Here is a 24,922-nt window from a genome sequence, read left to right on the forward strand (position 1 = left end):
TTAAAGGTAAAATACATGACTTTAATGTTTGACCAATTTTAGGGTAGTAACAATATAAGACATCCAGAGAATAGCTAGTAGAGGTCAGAATAATGATTACCTCCCTGTTGAGAAATAAAACATGAAAGGCGATTAGGCAATTTCTGATGAAGTTAGTCGGATATTAATTCCATCCAAATAAAATCGATAGAATGTAATATTTGATTTTATGTTCAAAATAGGCAGAAAAGAATACTTGTTGGATATAAAATAAATTAGTGCTGCTTCTAAGTAACTATTTTAGATCAAACTTGAACTGCTAAGGCCTTGGCACTTGATGTTGATGACAGTGTTGGTAGAAGATAGAATTAAAGATTTCTTATTTTTACAAGATATTTTACGTACCAAAAATATTGTAATATAAATTAGAAAAGTACTGTAAATTGAATAGAACGTGCACTCTCTGTGATGTATGATACCTTGATCACTTGTTGTTGGAAGTATTTTAATGATGTCCTTTACATTGTTATTCTTGTAAATTAAAGCATTTTTCTTTTCGTACAAAACTTACTGTACTTATTATCACTGCTTTTGATGGAAGTAGAAAAGCTCACAATCGATGTGCTTCTCAAAACAATTTATAAAACAACTTGAAAACACATTCATTGTTTTTGAAATGAATCAGATAGTTCTTTATTTTAGAGTATAGTCAAAACAGATCAACAGGCAGTGGTTCTCAACCGGTGGTAGGTGGGCTGATGAGTTGTAGTGCGCAAAAGCTTGCCAATTTTTTTTTTTTATCTTTGTTCAAAATAGGGCAGCACCCTAGAATTCTCCAACACTGATCTGAATATTGACAAACTGGTGCAGGAAAGTCAGTCACAACGTTTTTATAGAAGAATAACATTATATTAAAATTCGAGTTGGGAAAGCCGAAAATCAGGGAGGGTCTTTCATTTTCGTTGGTGGTCCGCAGCCTCTTCTCTGAGTGGAAAAGTGGTCTACGGCCAAAAAAGGTTGAGAACCGCTTCTTTAGAGCCAAGGTTCCGGGGATTACTGGATTAAAAGCTGTTTCAGCCGTATAATCACTTTAAAACCTTGCCCTATATACAAAAACAAAAGTACTCAAAAATGAAAAAATGAACTTTTCTTAGTATATACTTGAAAATCCGAACATTACAGAGTGCCTTCTCTGCTTTTCCTTCCAAATCATACTTAAAAAAGGTAAAACAATCAATGACTAGAGATGAGATAGAAAGATCTTTTTTTATAAAAAATTTAGAGGTAAAAGAAGTATTTCCTGGCAGTAAGTAAGACCATGTCTCCACAAGGAGTTTTTGGGAGATTTGTCACAGCTTCAAATCCCATGAAAGGAACTTCGGCGATTTTTTGCTATTTACGTCTCCAAGAGACAGGTATCTCACCCTCTTTTGACAAGTTTGTACAGGAAGATTAATAAAAGAACGAATTATTATTTAAAATAAACAAACTTGAACAATTGGGGGAACGACATAACATCACACAATTCGTTTTCAATTCTTCTTTCCCTCTCAGATGGTCTTGGAGCTCTTCAAGGACTCTACTAAGAGCTGCGATTAATATTACGTTCGTCCATAGTTGTGGCAACTTTGTAACGGCGAAATTTTGCTGCGACAAATTGTGGGAAAAGGTCTCATGGAGGCAAGGCCTTACTCTGCTTCAGATGGCACGTTAAGCATCATTCTAGGTAAGAAATTTCAGTTAAAAAATACTGCTAGTACACTAACTAAAGTAACACGAGAGCCTTGTGTGATAGGAACATGTTGGTGGGCACAAATATATCAATAATTCATTTTTCAATGTGATATAAAATACATAGGGTGTTCAAAAAGTTTTGCACATTTCCGGGTTTTGCACGAACGAAAGCAGTTATCGATTTGCGGTTTGTGTGAGCTTAAAGGCGACGTAATTACCAATAAAACAAGACCAAGAACAACTCTCTAGCTTAAAAAATGACAGAGATACAGGGTTTTGAAAATAGCATGTAGCGTGACTGCCTCCCGGATTTTTAGCTACAAATATGTTTGTCAAGAAAAAAAAAGTTAAATGAGATTTGAGTATTTTTATCGAAAAAACTTACAAAATCTCACGGAAATAGACAAACTTCAAGCTTCTTCATCGGATGACACGGCTGACTCAACATTCGGCTGTTTTTTGAAGTATTTTCCACCACTTTGAACACAAAGCTTCAGCCGTTCTGCCCACTTCACAAGGATCGTCTTATCGAAGTCTTCTTGACAGAGGGTTTTGAAGAATTTTTGAACAGTGGTTTCGATCTCAGCTATGGAATCAAACTGTGTGCCTTTTAGAAATTTCTTTAACTCAGGAGAGAGCCATGCCATAGCCGAGATTGAAACCGATTGAAACCAAAAAAATTAACTTTCCATACAATAATCAAACCTTTCAATAAATGAAAGAAGAGGTGGGGTTTTAAAACAATTAAGATAAAAATGAACCTGAGCCACCATTGTTTTAAAGGAAACAAACTTGTTTCGGTAAAAATTAACATCAAAACCTCAATTACCGGCAATAGTTTAAAATTAATAGAAGGCTTATAAGATTTTAAACCATTTTTAAACTTAAACTTATTTTTCTTGATAATACAGGGATGTTACTAACGAAGTTCTTAGTTACGGCGCCTTGACAGAGTCAAATGGCCAGGAGCCGTGATGTAAAAAAAATAACATATCTATGGCTAGGTTGGAAAATTTGTATGTAACACCGCAACGTTGTAAGTCTCCACCGGTATTATATTTTTTTTCTTTTGGAAGCACTAACAAAAGGTTTCTTTAGAAAATATTTTCACTCATTCTTAAAAAAAGTCACAAGAAATTGCAAGGAATCATTTTACAGATTTTTCTTTGAAGAAAATAAAACGGAATCAGAATCACCGATTTTTAAACACTGTATTTAAAATACATATTTTTTTGCATTTAGCCACTGATATGCAAGTCTACGTAACTAGTAATAATTGATTAAATCTTAATGGGCCTGTTGCACCAATTTTTTTTATTGCTTTAATCGAAAGAACTAAGGCTCCTGATGTCACAGGAATTTTCCCAGAGTTTTTTGATCACCAGAAATCCCCAAAAAATCAACTCAAGAGCGCCTCAAAAATTCGGATTCTCAAAACGGTCACTTTTACGTGGTAACGGATCTGCCATACTTGTGACGTGAAATGGTTCGACAGACCTGGTTTCTTCATCACTTACAATGTATTTCCCCATAAAAAATTGGCAGCCGCTTTTCAAATGCAAATATCGAGTCAATCGATAATTTTTTGATCAAAATGGAAATCAGAAATGGATTCCTCGTACGTTTAAATGGTTGAAACCTTCCTTCGATAAATAAGAACCAACGGGATAAACCCTATTTTTAAGGAAGACTGTAGTCAATGGGCGATTGTTTACATCTGCTTAGTGATAACAGACATGGACATTTTACTTTTTACTTCTTTACAAGTTTTTACTTTTTTGTCACTATTTGGAGGTAAGTTTCTTTTGCAAATCAATTGTTTAATGTCTTAGGATCATGTTAAAAGCTGGAACGGTACACATTGATACTTATTAATTCAGAACACACTCCGGCAGTCCAACGCTCAAACCGAGGATGTTCTCTCAATGCGTCTGAATCATTCTTAACTCTTCAACAAACATCTCAATATCATTCAGAACGTTTCCATGTTTTATAAACTTATGTTAGGTACTTTAAAATCCTGTATGTTTTTAATGTAACACTATACAGAAAAATTTATCGATAAGTCTGGTAACCGCAGAAGAATCCTACGTCTACTTTCCTTTCCTCCATCTAAAACATACCGGTCTCCTCATCTCATCAGTATTGTCAAAGGTAAGTTTTTTTATCATCAATGATTGATACTATCATTTTGGTGTCTTCAGTAAAACATTGAAGGGTGAAATATTAAGAAGTAACAACTGACTCGCTACATCCAGGTTTGAGCGTTGGACTGCCGGGGAGTGTTTTGAATTAATAAATAACAATGTGTACCGTTACAGCTTTTAACATGATCCTAAGGCACTAAACAATTGATTTACAAAAGAAAGTTACCTTCAAATAGTGACAAAAAAGTAAAAACTCATGAAAATGGCTAAATATCGAGCTAATGTCCATGTCTGTTATCACTAAGCAGATGTAAACAATCGCCCATTGAACACAGACTTCCTCAAAAATAGGATTTATCCTGTTTGTTCTTATTTATCTAATGAAGGTTCTAACCATTTATACGTACGAGGAATCCATTTCTGAATTCCATTTTGTTCAAAAAATCATAGATTGACTCGATAATTGCATTTGAAAAGCGGCTGCCAATTCCTTACGGGAAAATACATTGTAAGTGATGAAAAGACCAGGTCTGTCGAACCATTTCACGCCACAAGTATGGCGGATCCGTTACCGCGTAAAAGTGACCGTTTCGAATGGGTCGGTTCCAAAAGCAGCTTTTTTTGAGTTTGAGAGGTCATTTCAAGTTTTTTTAGTAGCGCCATCGTTCTTTTCGAGAAATTTGCCATAGGTATCAGGCATCAATTTGCAAATCCCCGCACCTTGCAACAGGCCCATTGAAAATTTTGCTGCATCTACTATTTCAAATGGTCACATTTCCAAAAACTTTCAATGATACATCTTAGCTTTTATCGCATTGCATAAATAAAAAAAATAAAAAAAATTGCAGGGAATAAATTCTTTTCTCTTCATCTTCAAAATACTGAAAAAAGAAAAGACTAACCCGATGATAAACTGTATGGAAGAACCAAATTTTCCAAAAGAATCCACTTTCATTCGTGAAAAACTTTAGGTGAAAAAACATCATGTAAGTATGGCTACTGCATTTGGAGCCCTTCATTCTCAATTCCTGAAACAAAAACAAAAAACACTATAATTACAGTGAATGAAGAGAGCAAGAAGATAAAAAGCCAATCAAACACTCAGTTGAAGTCTTGCCGACAAATCCATTAGTCTCTATTTTTATTTTTTATTTTTAGAATAAACTGGCTATCTTTGCCAGCTGAAACTCTTGAAATCTTCGCTGAAAACATTGCGTTATTATTAAATTTTGTTGAGAGAGATAAAATGAGAAAATTGGAATTCATTTGGCAGAAGAGATCTAAATATAACAGGAATTTTTAAGGAAATTGTGACTGATAAAGTACTGTGGTAGCGGGTATGTTGTTTTTTACTATCACTTTCATCGATGAATTTTTCCTGTTGAATGATGTCTGATTGAATCAAGCAAAGTTAATGAAATAAAATAGTTCATTCAACCATTCAGGCAAACAATTCTCGAAAATAGATGTGGTTAGTTAGCTTGGAAATATTTAATTAAGTTGGAACCAGTGTTCTAAGAAGGCAACTGCCCTAGCAATAAAATACGCTTCCTCATTACAATTTTAAAACAAGAGATAAACTTTATTCCACAAACAAAAACGTGCACCAGGAGCATTTTTAAGTGGAGAGAAACTTTAGAATAATAAGACTTTCTTTAAGATCTAGATTACTCGCAGTCAATTGATTGAGAGGGTTCCGCAGGCATAATCTGTGACCGTCCATCCTCAGGAAAATAATCTTTACGTGAAATGAGATTTTCATTGGAAAAATCATCCTTTCTCACAACGGTTTTTTTGAGAAATAAAGTTTTCCTCGTTCAAAGTTCAAGTGGAGTTTCTCATTTCAGATTTTCCATTTTTGTTTTAAGTCATCGATTAGCTGCTGTGCCTCAGCTCCCAATTATGGCAAATTATCGAAATGCTGCCACACATATCGATGGCCAAAGTAAAAAACTATGTATCTCCATTATGATGTTTCCGCTTCTATTATATTTTTTTGGAGAGCAAAATGATATTTTTACAGCTTGAAATTTACACGGAATATTCTGCTAATAGAGTGGAAACATCAAGAAAGTTCCTGAGAAATTACATTGACTAGTTTTCCAAAGAAAAAATAAAATACAATAGGAAGTCTGCAACATCGCAAACCGAGTTATGCGATTTTGCACTTTTGTCACCGAAATCCTGATTGCACAACTTGTGAACTTTTTTCTGTGGGAAAGAGGTACAAGGTTAGTTACCTTCTGTCACTGCACCTCTATATTTTTTGGAGGGTTTACTCAGATTAAGAACAAACTGAATCAACACATGAACGATAAATGATACTGCAGCAATTGCGGAAAAAATTCGGAATAAGTTTCTTCCTCCATAAGTATCGTATAAAGATCCACAAAGGAAGCTTCCAACTGAGGCACCTGAAAAAACAATAAAAATAAATAAGAATCAACTGCACATATGAAAGTTTAAATTCTGCAGCACTTGTAAGACTTTAAAAAAACAACTATTCTCTTTTAGATTTTTGATTATGAAGCAGAGGGGACCATCACTATGCAATATCTAGATGGTCATACATATACGAAACCACATATCTCTTTTGCAGGGTTTCAAAATGTCGGCTCCTACTTTTTTTTTTTTGAGGAGACGCAACCGAAACTTAATAGGTTGAAATTCATACAGAATATTCTGCTGACGTGGAAGGAAAATCATGAAAGTTTTTAAGAAATTACGTCAACCAGTTCAAAACAGAAAAAATGAAGTATGATTGGAAGTTTGCGATTTCGAAGACGGAGATACATGATTTTACTCGTTGGTCATCGATATCTAAAAGTACCATGTCTCTGTCGGAGATGTTCCAAATTTTTTGTCACAGTTCACTGTCCTGATAGAAGCCTGATCATCATTTTTCACAGAATTTTATTCGATATTTTTCGTTTCGTTCGTTCGTTTTCTCAGAACCATTCTCTAAAAATTTTGCGCAAAAAGAACAGAAGTCTTGGTACAGTAAAATGTGAGCAGAAATCTTCAAACACTGAGATCTGTAATTTGATAGTTTCGCCATTGCTAAACTACGTTTACTGAATGGTGGTTTCTTTAAAGTTTCTTTTCTAAATAGATTCTTTGGATTCAATGGAAAGCAGATGACAATACAACGGGCCTGTTGTACCAATTTTTTTTATTGCTTTAATCGAAAGAACTAAGGCTCCTGATGTTACAGGAATTTTCCCGGAGTTTTTTGATCATCGTAAACCCCCAAAAAATCAACTTAAAAACGCCTCAGAATTTGGATTTTCAAAACGGTCGTTTCGGGTCCGCCATACTTGTGACATGGAATGGTTCGACAGACCTGGTTTCTTCATCACTTACAATGTGTTTTCCCGTAAGGAAATGACAGCCGCTTTTCAAATGCAAATATCAAGCCAATCTATGATTTTTTGAACAAAATGGAATTCAGAAATGGATTCCTCGTACGTTTAAATGGTTGAAACCTTCCTTAGATAAATAAGAACCGACGGGATAAACCCTATTTTTGAGGAAGACTGTAGTCAATGGGCGATTGTTTACAACTGCTTAGTGATAACAGACATGGACAATAGAACAATATCTACCCGTTTTCATGAGTTTTTGCTTTTTTGTCACTATTTGGAGGTAAGCTTATTTTGTAAATCCATTGTTTAGTGCCTTAGGATCATGTTGAAAGCTGTAACGGTACACATTGTTATTTATTAATTCAGAACACTCTCCGGCAGTCTAACGCTCAAACCTGGACGTAGCGAGTCAGTTGTTATTTCTTAATATTTCACCCTTCAATGTTTTACTGAAGACACCAAAATGATAGTATCAATCATTGATGATAAAAAACTTACCTTTGACAATACTGATGAGATGAGGAGACCGGTATGTTTTAGATGGAGGCAAGGAAAGTAGACGTAGGATCCTTCTGCGGTTACCAGACTTATCGTTAAATTTTTCTGTATAGTGTTACATTTAAAACACACAGGATTTTAAAATAACATAAGTTTATAACACGGGGGAACGTTCTGAATGATATTGAGATGTTTGTTGAAGAGTTAAGAATGATTTACAGGCATTGAGAGAACATCCATGGTTTGAGCGATGGACTGCCGGAGTGTGTTCTGAATTAATAAGTAGGTAAGTTTCTTCGGTAAATCAATTGTTTAGTACCTTAGGATCATGTTAAAAGCTGTAACGGTGCACATTGTTACTTATTAATTCAGAACACACTCCGGCAGTCTATCGCTTAAACCATGGATGTTCTCTCAATGCCTGTAAATCATTCTTAACTCTTCAACAAACATCTCAATATCATTCAGAACGTTCCCCCGTTTTATAAACTCATGTTACTTTAAAATCCTTTGTGTTTTAAATGTAACACTATACAGAAAAATTTATCGATAAGTCTGGTAACCGCAGAGGGATCCTACGTCTACTTTCCTTGCCTCCATCTAAAACATACCAGTCTCCTCATCTCATTAGTATTGTCAAGGGTAAGTTTTTTTATCATCAATGATTGATACTATCATTTTGGTGTCTTCAGTAAAACTTTGAAGGGTGAAATATTAAGAAATAACAACTGACTCGCTACATCCAGGTTTGAGCGTTGGACTGCCGGAGAGTGTTCTGAATTAATAAATAACAATGTGTACCGTTACAGCTTTTAACATGATCCTAAGGCACTAAACAATGGATTTACAAAATAAACTTACCTTCAAATAGTGACAAAAAAGTAAAAACTCATGAAAATGGCTAAATATCGAGCTAATGTCCATGTCTGTTATCACTAATCAGATGTAAACAATCGCCCATTGACTACAGTCTTCCTAAAAAATAGGGTTTATCCCGTCGGTTCTTATTTATCTAATGAAGGTTTCAACCATTTAAACGTACGAGGAATCCATTTCTGAATTCCATTTTGATCAAAAAATTATCGATTGACTCGATATTTGCATTTGAAAAGCGGCTGTCATTTCCTTACGGGAAAATACATTGTAAGTGATGAAGAAACCAGGTCTGTCGAACCATTTCATGTCACAAGTATGGCGGACCCGTTACCGCGTAAAAGTGACCGTTTTGAATGGGTCGGTTCCAAAAACAGCTTTTTTTGGGTTTGAGAGGTCATTTCAATGTTTTTTAGTAGCGCCATTGTCCTTTTCGTGAAATGTGCCATAAGAATCAGGCATCAATTTGCAAATCCCCACATCTTGCAACAGGCCCACTGCACAAACGTAAAGAGAAACAAAGGATATTAAGTTGCTGCACATTGAGAAATCAAATAACAATCCTGAAAAAAGAAAAAGTAAAAATAGCACATACCTATCCCTTCAAAAATTGCCCCTACAAGGCCTTGCATTGTGGATTCTGTTCCAGGAGGAGCAATAAGAGCTGCATATGAATTCATTGCAACAGTCAACATACCATATGTTAACCCATTGAGTAGTTCTACGGGTAAAATGTACCACGGGTTCACGACAAGTGATATTAGAATAAAGCGGATGCTGAATGCAGCCAATACTAGAGACATAGCATTGATATGACCAATCTTCTTCAAAATTGGACCTGGAACGCAACGTATTTACAAAAACAAATAAATACATGATGAAACTAGAAAAGCACATATTAACGTGGATTCCCAAGTCTCAAACTTTTCAGTAATATTTTATTTTTTGGGAGAATTTTCCTCAGTGCATTCCTTCAACATTTTACAAGAAAATTCTAGTTAGAAAGTTCCATCCATAGTAACCAAGTCTCATTGGAGCGTTTGTTTCAATTTTGTGCATGCTCAAGGTCGTCAAGCAAACCACAGGCAAAAGTGGAATACAAAATCTTTATCCAGCTCCGATACACTCCAATAGGATATAATCCTTTTAGGATAAGGAATAATCAATTGAAATTCTTTGAAGTATCAATAATCAATGAACTCTGAAACCACATTAATGCAAGGTTAAACCAAGATATTTTATTCTCGTTTCATCATCAAAATATGGTATTGCGAAAGACAAAAAAGAAATGAGGGAAGTTTGAAACACAATTGTTTTCAACTTTTAATAGAATGATGATTTTTCAAGTCCAGCTTTGGCCATAGATCATGATTTTGTCGCCCTCTTGACATAAGGATGTAACGCCACTGGGCAATAAACCCTGTTGTCCATATAAATCAATGGTTTCCCGGACTTGTCTCTAAGTGTAGTTATGCCCTCATGTCAGGCAAGCGACGATTTGGTTAAGCTGCAAAACCATAAATCCCCATCACAAAATTCCAAAATTTTTGCGCACACTTTACTTTTTCAGAGGCACACAAAATTAAAATTATGGCTCAGAATGTTCTAGGATTTCTATTCCCTAATTTACTATTACTACTTTACGGTCATTTTGTAAATATTTGTACTTCGAGACATTATTTTGATTTGTATTAAAAGATGCAATGAAATTTTGCAAAATAGAACTTCAGATGCAAGGTTTCTAAGTTTGGCCACTGATAATTTCTCTTCGCTCACTCATAAAACCTGATTATATCTTCAAAGATTATTCAAAGAGTTAATGACTTAAAATGTCCTCCTACCAATATTTGCCGTTTAAACTAATTGCATGTGTGTATGCACATGAAAATGAAGTATGGCTTACCCGACAGGAAAAAGAAAGGTACTTCTCCTCCAATGGTTTGTACACTGACAACAAGACCTTGCAGAGTTTTTACCATCAAATCTTTCTCCGAGATAAAGGCAGCTGCTAAATCTTCAATGTACAGAAATAAAAAATTCCATACGATCGCAGAGAAAAATCCAACTATGATGCACCACGCAAAGAATACGACAACTTGGGGCTTTTTCAGCAAATTGGAGACATCTTTAAAAATGCTAGGTGAGACTTCAGTTTGAACACACTGCAACAGATGAGTTGAAAATAAATGCAATGATAAAAGGGCTTATGGTGGGCTTGAAAAAGCCGAATTACTTTGTACAAGTTGTTTTCACTCTAATAGCAGTTTCCGAGATGCAAGGTAAGATGAGAGCATCACCTTTCATACTTGCAAATGCCTTAAAATATTAAATTTAAGTCCTGAAAAACACATCCTCAAATCATGACTCTTATGTATAGCGAGATGAAATTCCATAGAAATACATCTTGGAAGAGTTAAAAGAAGTTACAGAACAAAAATAAGCTTTTAGCTGACAATTTAATTTACTTTTTATGAAGAAGGGTAAATTTATTGCATAAATTATGAAATATAGAAAAAAGTACACTGTGGCAGCCCAAGAACATAGAATGAAAATAGATAGGAAAAGGAGGGGACGAGGCTGAAAAAACACACAATAATTACAAATCAAGACGTTTCCACCGGTCTCCCGGTCATTATCAACCGTCAAAAAGAATTAAAAAATCTAAGAAAACAAAACCTAAAAACAATGTTACCGGTCCCTGGTAATGGCGGCTAGAAGACAAGGTTATTCCAACCAAGCCTAACAGAAAAAAAGTGAACTTTTTTCTTGAAAAGAAGTTCAATGGAAGAAAAAAGTTCACTTTTTTTGCTAGGCTTGGTTGGAGTAACCTTGTCTTCTAGCCGCCATGACCAGGGACCGGTAACATTGTTTTTAGCTTTTGTTTTCTTAGATTTTTTAATTGGTTGATAATGACGGTTGATAATGACGGTTGATCATGACCAGGAGACCGGTCGAGACGTCCCATAATTTATAATTATTGTGTGATTTTTCATCCTCATCCCCGCCTTCTCCTGTCTATTTTTAAATTATGAAATGTTCTATTATTTTAATTGACCAAGAAAACATGGTGAAGGGACTCCAACTTCTTAAGTTCCTCTAGACCATCTGAGCAACACAAGCATTTTTCTTTAACATTAATTGAATGCAAATTTCTCCTCACGCATGGGCGATTTCCAAAATTAGAACAAAGGCAAAAAATTAGTGTAAATCACTGAAATTGGAATTTTCACGGAAAAACTCATACCAACGAACGTGAAATTTGCCATCAAAAACGCATTCATAGGAGTAAATGATTACATTAGGCAGGTTGTGAAAGAAGTTACTTCGTTTTGAAATTTTTTTTTTATTAGTCCTGTCAAAAAAACTGACAACCTGAAATCTGCTCTGAATTTCTAGATCAGAAAACTTGTGAAAAATATTTTAGTTTGATATTTAACTTCAATATTTTAAGCAAGGGAGATACTTTAATTAACAAACAAAGAAAACATGGCTATTATGAAGTGCTCTTACTTTGATGTTGAAAGCCGCAATTAGATCAAGGACAAAAAGAACAATACTTGTGTACAGCAATATTTTGTAATTCTTGTACTCTTTCCCTTCGTTTGCTAGATCAACCAAATAACCCGATGCAAACGCAGCAAGGCCCCAGCCAATAGAACCCCAAAGACGCTGTAGTCCAAAGAGTTCTGGCTCATCCTCTTTAACAAAGACACAAAAATATAATCAAATGTTGGTCAATAAAGAACAAAATTAGAGAAATTAGGATGTAGTATGCCTATTTAGACTATAAAAAAAGAAATTTAAGAAAAATCTTGAGAAAAAAAGATAAATAGGTCAAAGTATAAGTCTTATGTGTCTAAATATCCGAACTTGGAACAGAGAATCAGGTGGCTGTGCAGCACAAGTGATGGGTCCAATGCGACCTGAAATGCATCTACAGTTGCATTCTTATTTTGCTGTGAATAGTAATGCACCAAACAGCATGATTCTCTTGAGAGCAAAAGTGCTCTAATTAGCTTTCTCTATAAGATGAGAAGATCAATTTCATGCTAAAATTTGACACAACTTGACAAAATCATCAACTCTCCTTTTAGACATAACTTATGTACCATTTAAATTACCCGTGAAGACAGGTACTTAAATGAATGAGTCATAGTAGTTTCTTGTTACCAAATGAAGTTTGTTTAATCATGATCTTTTAGGTTTTAATATTCTAACTGAAAACCAAAACACATTTTTCTCAAAATCACAATAAAATCAGTGCTTTTAAAAAGGGCACAAGTCCAATTTTTGGAATTATTCTTTTTTGCATTTTTGAACTCTTTTTCTCTTTTCCTTACTTTTATACGTAGGAGAGCAGCGGTATTCCACTTCTTAGAACTCTAGAGACAGATGCGCAGGAACACAAGTGTCCTCGTAAAAAAAGCGTCAAAAATGCAAAAAAAGAAAGATTTTGAAAAATTTAACTTCTACCTTTTCCAGAAGTACTGATTCAAAATTAACGCTATCTATTAACAGATAAAAAAAATTCAAATTTTAAAAAAACTTATTTGAATTTGAAAAGTTTATATTGATAATTCTCACTTTTTCTTTTTTGAAATTATTCTTTTTTGCATTTTTGAACTCATCGGTTTTCCTTACTTTTATACCTAGGAGAGTAGCGGTGTTCTGCTTCTTAGAAATCAAGTGACAGATGCGCAGAAACGCAAGTGTCACTTAAAAAAAGCGTCAAAAATGCTGATCTTGAAGTTTATATTGACTGGATGGCTCCCACACTGTACATACATTAATAGATAAATAGATAAAGGCTTAATTTGAGATGTCCCTTTAACAATAACAGGTAAATATTGAGAATCTAACCCAGTAATTTAAAGCAGATGGCATCACCGATAATCATGACTACAGCCAGAGATGAGGACACACCGATGAGAATGAGAAAAAGGATCCAAAAAAGGGACATTCGAAATGCATCAGTGTCGCTGATCTGGGCATCTGCTGTTGACTGTATCCACAGCTCGTTCAAGGCATGGCTTTCACAATGCATGTCACAGATGGACACATAAGTTTTAGAACATTTCATCTCCTGAATCTGAGCATTGCGGTAGGTTAATTTTTCAAGTGGAAAGTACATGCAGTTGTTCAACTGAAAAATAAATAACAATATGAATTAGAATTTTCAGGCATCACTAAACAACTAAGGATTTTTCACTGAATGGTCCTCTAGTTTAAATGATAATTCAGGCCACAGCGATTAATTTTTACTTTTAGTACAATGAATCACTAGATAAGGTACGCATTTAAGCAATATGATACATGTTTCTTAACCAAAATTTCACATACAGCACGATTAACGCAATGAAAACTAATGAAACTAACTCCTAAAGAAGATATTAACGTTTTTATTTTACATTGGTTACAAGGAATTTGAACTGCTAGCTGACAAGAAACTCAAAGCTCTATGTGAGTCAAATCGCGCACTACAACGGTTTCGGCAAGCCTCTCAATCGAACAATATACATTTCCCACCATGTGTTCTTAAAACTATGAGCAGTTTGCTACAGCTGAGCCAAAGCTTCAAGATTGAGGTTGCCAGATTTTTATATCGCAGAGACTGTCATAATAACGTTTAGCGCACGATGTGAATCACGCAGAGCATTGAGTTTTCATGAGCGGGTGGTTTGAATTCACGCATCAAGAACCATTAAATATCTTTGGAAGGAGTTGATCTCGGTAATTTTCATTGTGCGCGTCGTATTCTACGTGAAATTTAAGTTAAGAAACATGTATCAGAATGCTGAAATTTGTACCTTGTCTAGTGGTCCATTATATGACAGAAATAGGTGCTAGCACATACCTGCTTTTCCATTTAGAGTGATTACAAGACTAATTTGAAAATATTTTAGCTGACTTCCATACAATCATTGTATTTTATTAATTTGGCTACATGACCAGTGATTAAAGGACCAAGAACCAGAACTATATTTTCGCTGGTTCAAGAAATCATGAGAAAACCATGCAACAGCTCAACTAACTGCAATATATTTTAAATACTTAAAAAACCTATGACTAGGGCTTGGTGATTGATATCATAACAAAGGCTTTTGCACTCATGGATCTTTCACTGAATATGTTGAGAATACAAAAACCATGTTAGTTATAGGCAGTTAATGTGGTATGGACAAAGGCAAGGAATGCCAGAGGAGAGGTTGCCCAAGCAAGTTTTGGATTGGGTGCCCCCTGGAAAAAGGCAACAGGGTTGTCCATGAAGGGAAGACTGCGCGGCGTCAGCAGATAGATCTACCGTTGTCAGTTGCTCTATAACCTTCGGAAAGATAGGCACATGTGGCATTTGAGTGTCACAGAGCGCAAGAGTACGCTGTGAAAGCAAAGTATAAGTTTGTGAATTACGTTTCATTGGATGATTCCTACATAATTATACTATTGAATTCGTTTTGACACAAAGATTTCCATTTGATTTTTGATGACGTGCTACAACTTCATTTCATTTTATTAAATTGATCAATAATGTTCTAAATATTTGGGATTGCTATCATTCTCCCTCCCCTGATGTTTGTTAATTCACTACGGCTTCGTTAATTTTGTTAAATTTTCTTCTTTAAAATTTTTACAGGTGTTTTGGACCTTATTCAAGACATCACCGATAAGGATTATGAGCAACGGAAATTAAAATCATCAAAAAAAAAAAAAAAAATTGGAGGAATTTAATCATCACATAAAAATTATAATTTCTAACGCAGATTCAAGATGAAATTTGTTGATGATAGTGAGAAAGGTTAACACCGCCTACAATCTCGGGACAAATATTTTGACATGATGTCATCTACAATGTAATTTTGTGGGAAAATTTAAGACAGAAACTTACCTCAAAAGAAGAATTTTTGGAAACAAATGTAGAAAACTCAAAAATGGAGTGTTTATGACCAGGTTGCTTTTGTTTGAGGCTGGCAAAAACATCCTCAAGGCTGACCATGCTGGCAGGAGAGGAGAGATCATCCTGACTGCTGGAGAACTTTGATGTTCCACAATAACTTGATAAACCCCAAGATTTGCACAGTTCTTCAGTTGAATGATGCACATTTGATGTATCATTGTGGCAGACTAGCTGAAATAAAAATCACTCATGACTTGTTGAATGATAGAGATTGTCTTGGTTGGTCGTTGGATTTGCAATTTAAAATCTAAAATGACTTTGTAAGAAACGACTGCCGGTCAAAAACGGTGCAGATGTTATTAGATTCTTCCTTTATGAATATCGACAAGTACCAGGGTAATTAAAATTAATTTGTTAATTATAGATTAATTTTTTTATCACATACATATTTAATCTTTTTACACTTTCTTGCAATTTTCAAATGTAAAACTCTCGCTATTATCCCCATTTTTCAACCAAAGTTCGCTTTCAGTAAAGCTTTGGATATAAAAAAGTTTTTCTAAAACTCGTAAAATTCGTTTTAAGTGGGCTTCATCATACCCTGTTTTATTGATTTTTAAGGTATTCTGGTAAAATTAGAGAGAATAATTTTGAATTCATCTTCCAGCAACTTAAAACTTAAAGATTTCAATTTCGGCTTCTCTGACGTCTGCAGAGTTGTCAATACAACCGAACATTCTGGGAGTAAGATTTAAGTCATTGGTAAAAATTGAAAAGCGTGATCCAACTTCGAGCCAGAAGAGTTTCTGTTAGTTGCATAGACCCCATGGGGATGCTTCCCTGATCAGCTCCACCCTCACTGACTACCAACTAATAATTAACAAAAACAATACAATTTAAAAACCTAGGATCAGATAATGAGAACAAATGAGATCCACACTTACGCGACAGGTCATTTTTGAAGTATTCTCTTTCAAGAATGCCAATTTTTCTTTCTCCGCTATTCTACTGCCAGAACAAAAATTGAAATTTGTGCCCGATGAATTACATTCCAGAGATGCGGATGGCTTCTTTGTGATGGCCAGTAATAAGAGAATGAGTAGAGTGAAGGCGAGTGATGCAAAAATGAAGAGAAGAAAGCAGAACCTCTGTCTTTTGAATTTGTCTGCTAGTGCTCCAAACCAGGTTTTGGCAAACATGCCGCAAATAGGCAACCAAAGGAAGACAATCCCGACAATATTGCTGGAGAAACCCATATTTGTTATGATTATTGGGATGAATGGGTACATTGAACCCATAGCTAAAATGAAAGTAAAAGCAAACAGATTGGTGAATATGCAAAACAAAACAAAAAACACAAAAAAAACAAAAAACATGAGATATACAAAGATTTATTTAAATAGATACACAATTCTAGACACTTCTCTTGTACCTAAAATGTAAAGAAGCCCTGTCACAAAATTCAAAGGGTTTGCTTCAAACATAACTACAAGGATGAAGATCAGTGTTATTTTTATTGTATATTTGTATTGGAATATAGGCTTCTTTTGCTTTTGAAGAGCAATAATTCTGAATTAATTAAAAATTTTGATGAAATGAAAATATGTATGCGTAAGAAGATAAAATTTAGAGAAAACACATAAAATAGGGACTCATGGCTGCCTTAATGATAAAAAAAGCCAATGGATCAAGGAGAATACCTAAGAATATTCACTATGATTTCTTTCTTTAAACATTTTTGAAGAACATTCTGGCAGAGCCTGGCATTGAAAAGAGGGATGGGTTAGCTTAAAAGTAAACTACTACTCACCTCCAAAGAATAAAACATAGTGCGCTTTGATTGGCCCAAGCTGTTTCTTAATGTCACAAAACATTTTGAAGTTATTTTAATAACTGTCTAGTATTAAAGATGTGGCGTTCCCTCAAAAATCGCTCCTTAACAACAGGATCATCTGGAAAAATAAAACAATGGAATTAAATATTAGGTGGCAAGGTAAGGTAGGGTAGATACGAGTGCATCCCTCTACTCCATTTTTCAGCCATCTTGGATGTTGGAATAAAATTAGAAAAAATTCCAAACTAACTTGTCCATGATTTACAACACATCTCAGTTTCATGCAGCACAGAGCCTACCAAACTCTGTGCCACAAGACAATAAGACAAGCCCCTGAGTTGGACCCCAGATAAGTCACTATTAAGATGAAGGTGTCCAAGAGTACCAAAGTGATATTCAAACAATCAATATTACATAGAAAACCATCTACGGCAGGGGGCAGGTGGTGTCTTTAAGGCAGTATTGCACTTAATCACCAAAATATCAAAAAATTTCCTTACAAAGAAGGAGGTTGCATGAATCTGAGGGAGAAAGTACCTTACGTAATACTCGAGCAATCTCATTACTGTTAATAGGAGGCTGGTGTATGATATCTGTCATTAAATATCTCTAATTTCCTAATTCTTGGTTTTCATTTTTCTGTCGTTTCCTTAAAGTTTTTTTCTTGACTTTCAATAAAGATCGACTTCCTCTGTTTAAAGCCACTTACAAAAGTGTCCTCTGAAAAAAGAACTAAGGTGCATGGAGAGGAATTCTTCAGAAAAGCGTTGTTACTCAAGTTGAGTAAAAAATTCAGTATTTAAGTTTTCAAAGAAATCTAAAAGAATAAGTTCGGTGCAAGTTAGGAACATGTCAAGCCAATGACGGGTGCAAAATTGTATTTTAATCTGACAATTCTAATGCCAAAACATGGCAAAGTATAATCATTTCGCATGGATTTTCCTCAAGACTACTACTTCCAAACTTCATATCGTCATAACTTTCGTTTGGTTTGAAATTTTGGCGCATTTTCCTTGCTAAAATGTTCCTTTAAAATCCCTCAAAGTTGTCAAACCTACGACTCAATTTTTGAGTTTACCTGTGCTAAGATCTTTTTTTCTTCTAAAAGGAAACACACCACTCCGTTAGAGGGAATTCTGTAGCAAATATTGCCAAATTTCCACCAATATAATACTCATTTTTTAGATAATTTGGGATAGGTTTTCCTTCAAATTTCCAGACAAGGTCAATCAAATAGCAAAAACTAGGTTTTTTTGCTGAAGCTTTCTAAAATTTCTCAAAAGAAAGAAAGTACTGAATTGAAAAAAAAAGTTTAAGTTACAAAAAGTCATGTATTTGCCAAAACACATAATATACAAATGGGTGACATTAGTTGAAGTTGAGATCAATAAAAAAGCGCAAAAGTATTTACATAAGCGCCAAGTTTTAAAGTTTTCAAAAATTCACCAACAAAAACATGGCCTTATGTCTTTGCAACTTACTGTCTGACAGTTAGAGTACTCAGAATCAAAGATTGCTAAAATTTATCAAAATCGCACCTGTTCAGAGAACACATTATGGAAGACAAAACAAATTATAATAATTAATTAGTAAAAGATGGAAGTTTCTTCTTTTATCGAAAAAATAGTATAGTGTTTACTCTGAAGAGAGTGCAGTTAATAAAGTTAAAAAAGTATGGTAAAATCAGAAAAAAACCTATTAGCTTTTTTGGTGGAGACTCTGCATAAGATAAAGATGGTTGAGCAAAAAATGATTAGAGTACTGACACTAAGCATTAAATTGATAGACACTAAACAGTCAACTAATCTTACAGTCATCGTGACATACAAAACCAATGCTTGCACCAGACTTTGACATCCATGATGCGATATGAAATACTAACAACTTACTTGTTGTGACAAAATATAATGCGTGAGGAAAACTAACCATAAAGTAACACAATTTATCACTTAATTATATTGCTAATCTCTAAAGCGACATTTTGATTTTCTGTGATGATATTTTGAAAAAAGTAAAAACTTATAAAAAATAAAAAAATAAAGACTAAACTAAGACCTAAAATCGATATGAATATTAAATGTAAAAAGTAAAACCCGTAATTTACATTGGCTTTTCAGAGTAGACCACAATATAGAATCAAAATTGAAGCATCTAAAAACTCGTTTTTTCACCACAAATTTTAAATTGAACACGTTTTTATGCTGAAAACTTGCAAAATTTTGCTCACTTGCTCGCTATGAACCAAATTGGCATTTTTTGTTATGATAAAATTAGTCGATTCAAATTTGTGCTTTCTCTCCCAATGCACAAAATGCGAGCGAGCTCCAATAAAAATTCAGGGCATTGAGAAAATTATTTCAGGGTAAGGTATCTGTAAGTTAGTCTGCCTAGATAAATTCATGTAAACTTTGAGGGGTTTTCTTTCTTCTTTCTTTGCCAGCAGGAAGTTATTCTTCAAGAAACAAGAAAACACGAATATAGGCGAGAACGTCTCATGAATTAACATTGTAAATTCTTAAATGTGATCATTAAGTTGGATAAAGAATTTTTGTGAGAAAACATGCACTTAGATGCTTGATTTCTGAATCTGTGTAGTGGTTCATTGAAGTTAGAAAATTAATTAATTGTTAAATTAAATAAAAACAAAAGTTTTTATTCTGCTTCGTAAGAAATTGGCAAGGTGTAAATGATGGTCAAAAAGTCTTTTTTTGTGACAACTGCTTGAGCATTGAAATTCTAACTGGATCATAAGGAGGTTGAAACAAGAGCACTTAACATTCGAAATTAATTTCAGTAGAGGAACTTGATAATCAAATTACATTTGAGAGATCTATATCTTGAAAGAGAGATAGGAGTTGTAGTCGATATTTTCCTTTAAATTATAGGAAATCTACCAACAATTAAAGATTAGCTTCTCCTGAGCCTTGATAGTAAAGTAATTATCACAGATGACACTAAAAGCTAAAGTTTGCCTCAATTCAAAAGCACTTTGGCGAGTAGATAACAATAATTATTGATGACATCAGTGAGTGTGCCCAATGACAGTAAAACAAGCACGAGAAAATATTCCGTAATATTTTTTTACTTTACTTCACTAGGAGAAAATATAGGTTTAAAAAATGGGTAAAAGTATCATTACACACGAAAATTGCTGAGGCATAATTAACCAACATAGTATTTCACTACATTACCTATAAGAGCGCTTAACTAAATAGAACTCCAGCGAAATTCAAGGATTTTAGATCAAATCATTCATTTCTATTTGAAATTTTGTGAGAAAAACGATAAAGCGACTAGTTTTCTTTGAAAATTACCCTCAGGAGTCTTAAACTCAGAAGTTCTTAGATTTGAAGCCGTAATAAAGGAACAACTGCTTTACAATACAAATAGAGTCCACCTCTACATTCAGTCTAACTTTCCATGAGGAGATGAGGCTTGAAACAACAGTGGGACTCCATAACGGTGGGTTAGAAATGGATTGAGTTAGAGAGAAAATGTACCAATTTGCAATTTGAAATAAAAAAGTTTGTAGCAGTTTAGAATGCAGCTCGTCACACGTTGTCTTCAATCGAAAATTGAAGATGGGAAACATTACGATAAACTTCAATGAGAGAAGCAAGCCTCTCCTTCAATTACTAGGTAGGCAACATTCACAACATTCAGGTGCAGTAGCGAAAATTATACAATGTAATCGCACTTATTGAAGCCTATGCTACTTGGGAAAATCGTCTTCTTCACAGAGCAGTAAAGCTCTTTCATTATGGCTTCAATTTTAAGAGCTTTTTCTGAATGGGAATTTGATTTCCAATGGATCCAATGGCAATCCTGTTTTATTCCGAGATGATTTTTAATACGATTGCCTTAAACTCGTAGCACTCAAATAACCGACGGTTTTTGTTTTGCCAGCCGGCGAAGAGATATAACATTGAGATCAAAAGATAAATAAAGAGACCTTACAGTTAGAGGAGATCAACAAGTCATGGCGGTCGGGTGCACCTCTTGGTAGATGTGACAGCACAAATTCAGGATGAAAAGGAACTTTGAAAAAAACGAGATTCCGGAGACACAGTTTTAGATGGACGGACCGGAAATACGACGGCTGACTTTCAAGCAACTTTACGGCTGTCTGCAACAAAGAAAGAAAAAAACCTCATGAGAAAATGCTGGATATTAACGAAGACTTAAACCATCACAGTATTTCGAAATGCGATATCTTCTTCTACATTGAACGTAAAGACTTAGCGTTTGATAGACCACATTTTTTAAGATATTTTGTGGGATAAGATAAAATATCATATTTTATGAGACAATCATTATTATTTTTTTAAACCTGAGTTGAAATAACATTGGTCAAAATACACATTCAAGTTTTCAAACTCCACCGAATACATGACTGACAAATGATGAAATAATACTTGAAAGTCTAAAAAAACAAAAAAAGTCTTGAAAAATATGATTTTGATCGGTAATAAAAATAGACATTAATTTAACAGAATAGACATAGAATTTAACAGAAAGGAACCAAGCCACATCAGCCATTGCCAAGTTTAACTGGTCAATTAAATTTTTTACGAGAGAACATTTGTTCGGATTTCTTTGAAAATTTTGAGGAATTTGCTTCGTACCACGGAGAATTTTCACTGAAATTTGCACGAAAATCCGCACAACCGTTTTCATGTTAGAAATTAAATTGCCTAATTAAATTTGGCAATAGCCGATGTGGCTTGGTTCCTTTCTGTTTAACGCGGTCCAATTTAAGGGTTTCACACGTAATCCCGTTTTGTTCACACAAGAGCTTTTCCTCGGTTTGTTACAAGAAAACAAAATCCCATTCTTCGCCTATATATCAGGGAGAGAAAAATTTGGAGCAATTAACCGCACTAAAAATTGGGAAAAAGTCCGTAAAAATCAGTGTAAGATGAAAATACGGAGAGGATCGTAAGTCCTTTGGACAGACAAAAAGAACAAAAAAACACAAGCGCTGATGAAGTGAACGATCGCTATACGAACTCCTTACGAGGAGGCAAAGTTATTACCTTCTCATCATTCAAGAACGACAGTGTGACTGAGATAACCACTTTGTTCTGAGATTACCGACTAAAAAGTAATTGAGAATCCAGCACTTGAAGCGCCGGGTGTCATGAAGGATTTCAATGAGGATATCGAGTGCGATCTACACAAGCACTCGAAATTAAGAGGCTGTTGATTTGTATAATTTGAAAAAAAGTAGTGATAAAAAGTTAACAAAATGTTTCCCCGATATTTTTTGTGAATTTTTGAAAGAGGAAAGAAAATCCACGGATAGTTTCAAGATGAACAGTTTCTTGTTTTCCCTTTAGAAAAATCAAACAAGAACAGAGATTTGAAACTACAAATTAATATAATTTCTTGAAATTGTCACTGAGTTTCCTTCGCACAAAAGCGAAAAACACGGCTGTTTCAAGAATTGACGTTAAGTAGTTTTCCGGTGGAAATTAAAGTATGACAGGAAGTCTACAGCGTCGTAAACCAAGATACGTGGTCTGATAGTTTTACCGTCAATATGTTTTTTTTTTTTTTTTCTCACGCGCGTTCTTCTTAAATTTGTAAGCATTTATTATAGGGAGCAGTGCTGGCTGGTGTAAATACATTTAGAGATGAGCTCTGTCTCCCGCATAACCCCCTGTTTCCCATGGCTCACAAAATAGAGAACGAGGTTACGCTGTTTAGTTATCGGAGCAGCCGATTGTGAGGTAGAGACAAACGAAAACGCCTTCAAGTTTTCGTATATGCAACACGCACATCCCCGGAGCACGAATAGTTGCATTCAGGCCTTTTAATTTTTTCACGGTGCATATGTTGCGTTTAAACCATTTTAGACGAAACGGAGAAGTGCAAGCGGTGCATCTGCAGAAATCAAATAAATACTACAGTTTTTTTAAAACCATTTTGTTTCGAGATTACTGGCCACCGAAACCTCTCAACGGTTAGTACATGAATTTGCATCGGATTTTAAGATGAGCACATCTGCAACTTTCAATTTTCTACATACATAGGGGTCACTTTCAAAGCGATCTCTGACGCTCTGCGACACCTAATAATGATAGTTGCCCACGTCTTCTAGGTTTAAGATCAGGAGCAAAGTTACAGAACTTCATTGCATTCATGTGCACTATACCGAGCAAAAATAAAAAAAATTTTCTCCAAAATATCTGAAATTTTGATTAAATATGAACATTCGAATTAATTGAGTCTCGGTCTCGCAATAACAGCGTATCGACGGCTCGATTTTATTTTTTATTTTTTTCCGGTTGAAAATGAAATCGTCACTATTTTGAAACGTTCCGGGTTTTGTTTATCCTTTGTTGCTTTATTGCAGCCTTTTCCCCAAATTAAGCTGTTCTTTTAATACGTGTGTTTTGGCTGATTAAGTTGTTTTTCATTCGAATTAAAGGAGGAAACTTGGATTTCGCTATTTACCTTTTTAATTTTGACCTTTTTTCGGTTCAGAAAGTCGCTTAAGAGAAACGAGAGGATAAACGCTAAAAAAAGAAACCGACATTTTGTGTTAATATAGGAAGTAAAACACAGATTAACCCAAGCCTTCGGTTGACTCTAGAGTTCCCCAGTCCCTCCATTTTTTTTCTGCGCTAAATTCACTGCAAACCGTATCAAAGTCAACACAAAATTTGGATCGGTTTGTGTTTCACTTCCTATATCAACCAAAAGTAACACAAAAACTCAAATACTTTTTTCAGTGTGCAGATCTGAAAAGCGGTTAAGGTTAGGGCAGATAGTTTAGATTATTTTTTTGTAGCTATGGAGATAGGGAGGGAGACTGCCAACATTACTCCCCATCCCCTGAACGACCGTGGAGTTACGGGTTGTTACAGGTGGGAGCCCCAGAGAACGGCCACTTCGTCGAATTTGGATTACATTTTTTAATACGGAACCACTTTCTCTGGATCTTCCATAAAGTACTTTTCTGCATAGGGAAACCAATAGCATATACGTTGCTTCTAAAATGATCCAGAAATTGTAGTTCCTGATTGCAAAATGTGGTCCAGTTGTCCGACATTCTGTTCCTTGCATGTATTCTAACACAGAAGATGCCTCCTACGTGGACCCCGACTTTGACACAACGTGCATTGCACGTGGTCATTTTTGCATGACCAAAATGGTGCAGTGGTAGTTTTTAAACAACTAATACATTAAGCTCGATCGATAAACAAGCTGGTCATTCGTTCTCTTGTCGACATCTAAGAGCAAAAAATCGTCACGGAGACAAGATTAGGAATGTCGGGATGAATGGAGAAGGACTGAGGATAGAAAAAAGGTGGAAAGTAAAGAGGATGGTAAAATTCAATTGCCTAGAAGTAAAATGTGACGTCCTCCCAACTTTTAGGAGGAGCGTGACCCTGGGGGCATAAAAACATAATCTGGATTTGGTTTTCCGTGGAACTTGGACATGGTTTTAGGGCTAAGAAGGGGTTCATCTTTCTTTGGAAGGGGTGGCAGTTACAGACGAGGACAAGGGATTTGTGGGGGGGGGGGGGTCAACGGAGACTCAACTGACTCGGAAGATTCTGTAGTTGCAGATTTTTCTGACACAATACCGACA

General features: G+C 35.0%; 1 protein-coding gene across 3 annotated transcripts; it reads right to left on the reverse strand.

The window, feature by feature from the left end:
* LOC109034916 (major facilitator superfamily domain-containing protein 6) lies at window positions 1–22,714 on the reverse strand. Of its 3 annotated transcripts, none has more exons than XM_072301139.1 (11): window positions 22,359–22,714; window positions 21,275–21,448; window positions 17,299–17,440; window positions 16,433–16,788; window positions 15,480–15,719; window positions 13,520–13,739; window positions 12,107–12,294; window positions 10,500–10,758; window positions 9,192–9,434; window positions 6,101–6,274; window positions 1–4,888 (listed from the first exon to the last, which is right to left on the reverse strand). In XM_072301139.1, exons 3-11 carry the CDS (start codon window positions 17,360–17,362, stop codon window positions 4,857–4,859), a joined length of 1,776 nt encoding a protein of 591 aa, XP_072157240.1. In that variant the 5' UTR covers window positions 17,363–17,440; window positions 21,275–21,448; window positions 22,359–22,714; the 3' UTR covers window positions 1–4,856. The 3 variants fall into 3 exon arrangements, with proteins under 3 accessions (XP_072157240.1, XP_018903880.2, XP_018903879.2); XM_019048335.2 differs by having other exon boundaries at window positions 13,457–13,739; window positions 21,280–21,448; window positions 22,359–22,709; XM_019048334.2 differs by having other exon boundaries at window positions 13,457–13,739; window positions 22,359–22,478.
* Between the last annotated feature and the right edge of the window lie 2,208 nt (window positions 22,715–24,922).

Source organism: Bemisia tabaci, chromosome 5 (genome assembly GCF_918797505.1).
Source record: "Bemisia tabaci chromosome 5, PGI_BMITA_v3".
NCBI lineage: Eukaryota > Metazoa > Arthropoda > Insecta > Hemiptera > Aleyrodidae > Bemisia > Bemisia tabaci.

Excerpts from the sequence above, each read along its gene's own strand:
- LOC109034916 (XM_019048335.2), bottom strand. The coding sequence starts at position 17,362 with ATGTTTTGTGACATTAAGAAACAGCTTGGGCCAATCAAAGCGCACTAT. Across the intron at positions 13,740-15,479 it reads CCAAAAATTCTTCTTTTGAG|TTGAACAACTGCATGTACTT; the intron begins GTAAGTTTCTGT and ends TTTATTTTTCAG. Across the intron at positions 10,759-12,106 it reads TTGCGGCTTTCAACATCAAA|TGTGTTCAAACTGAAGTCTC; the intron begins GTAAGAGCACTT and ends CATCTGTTGCAG.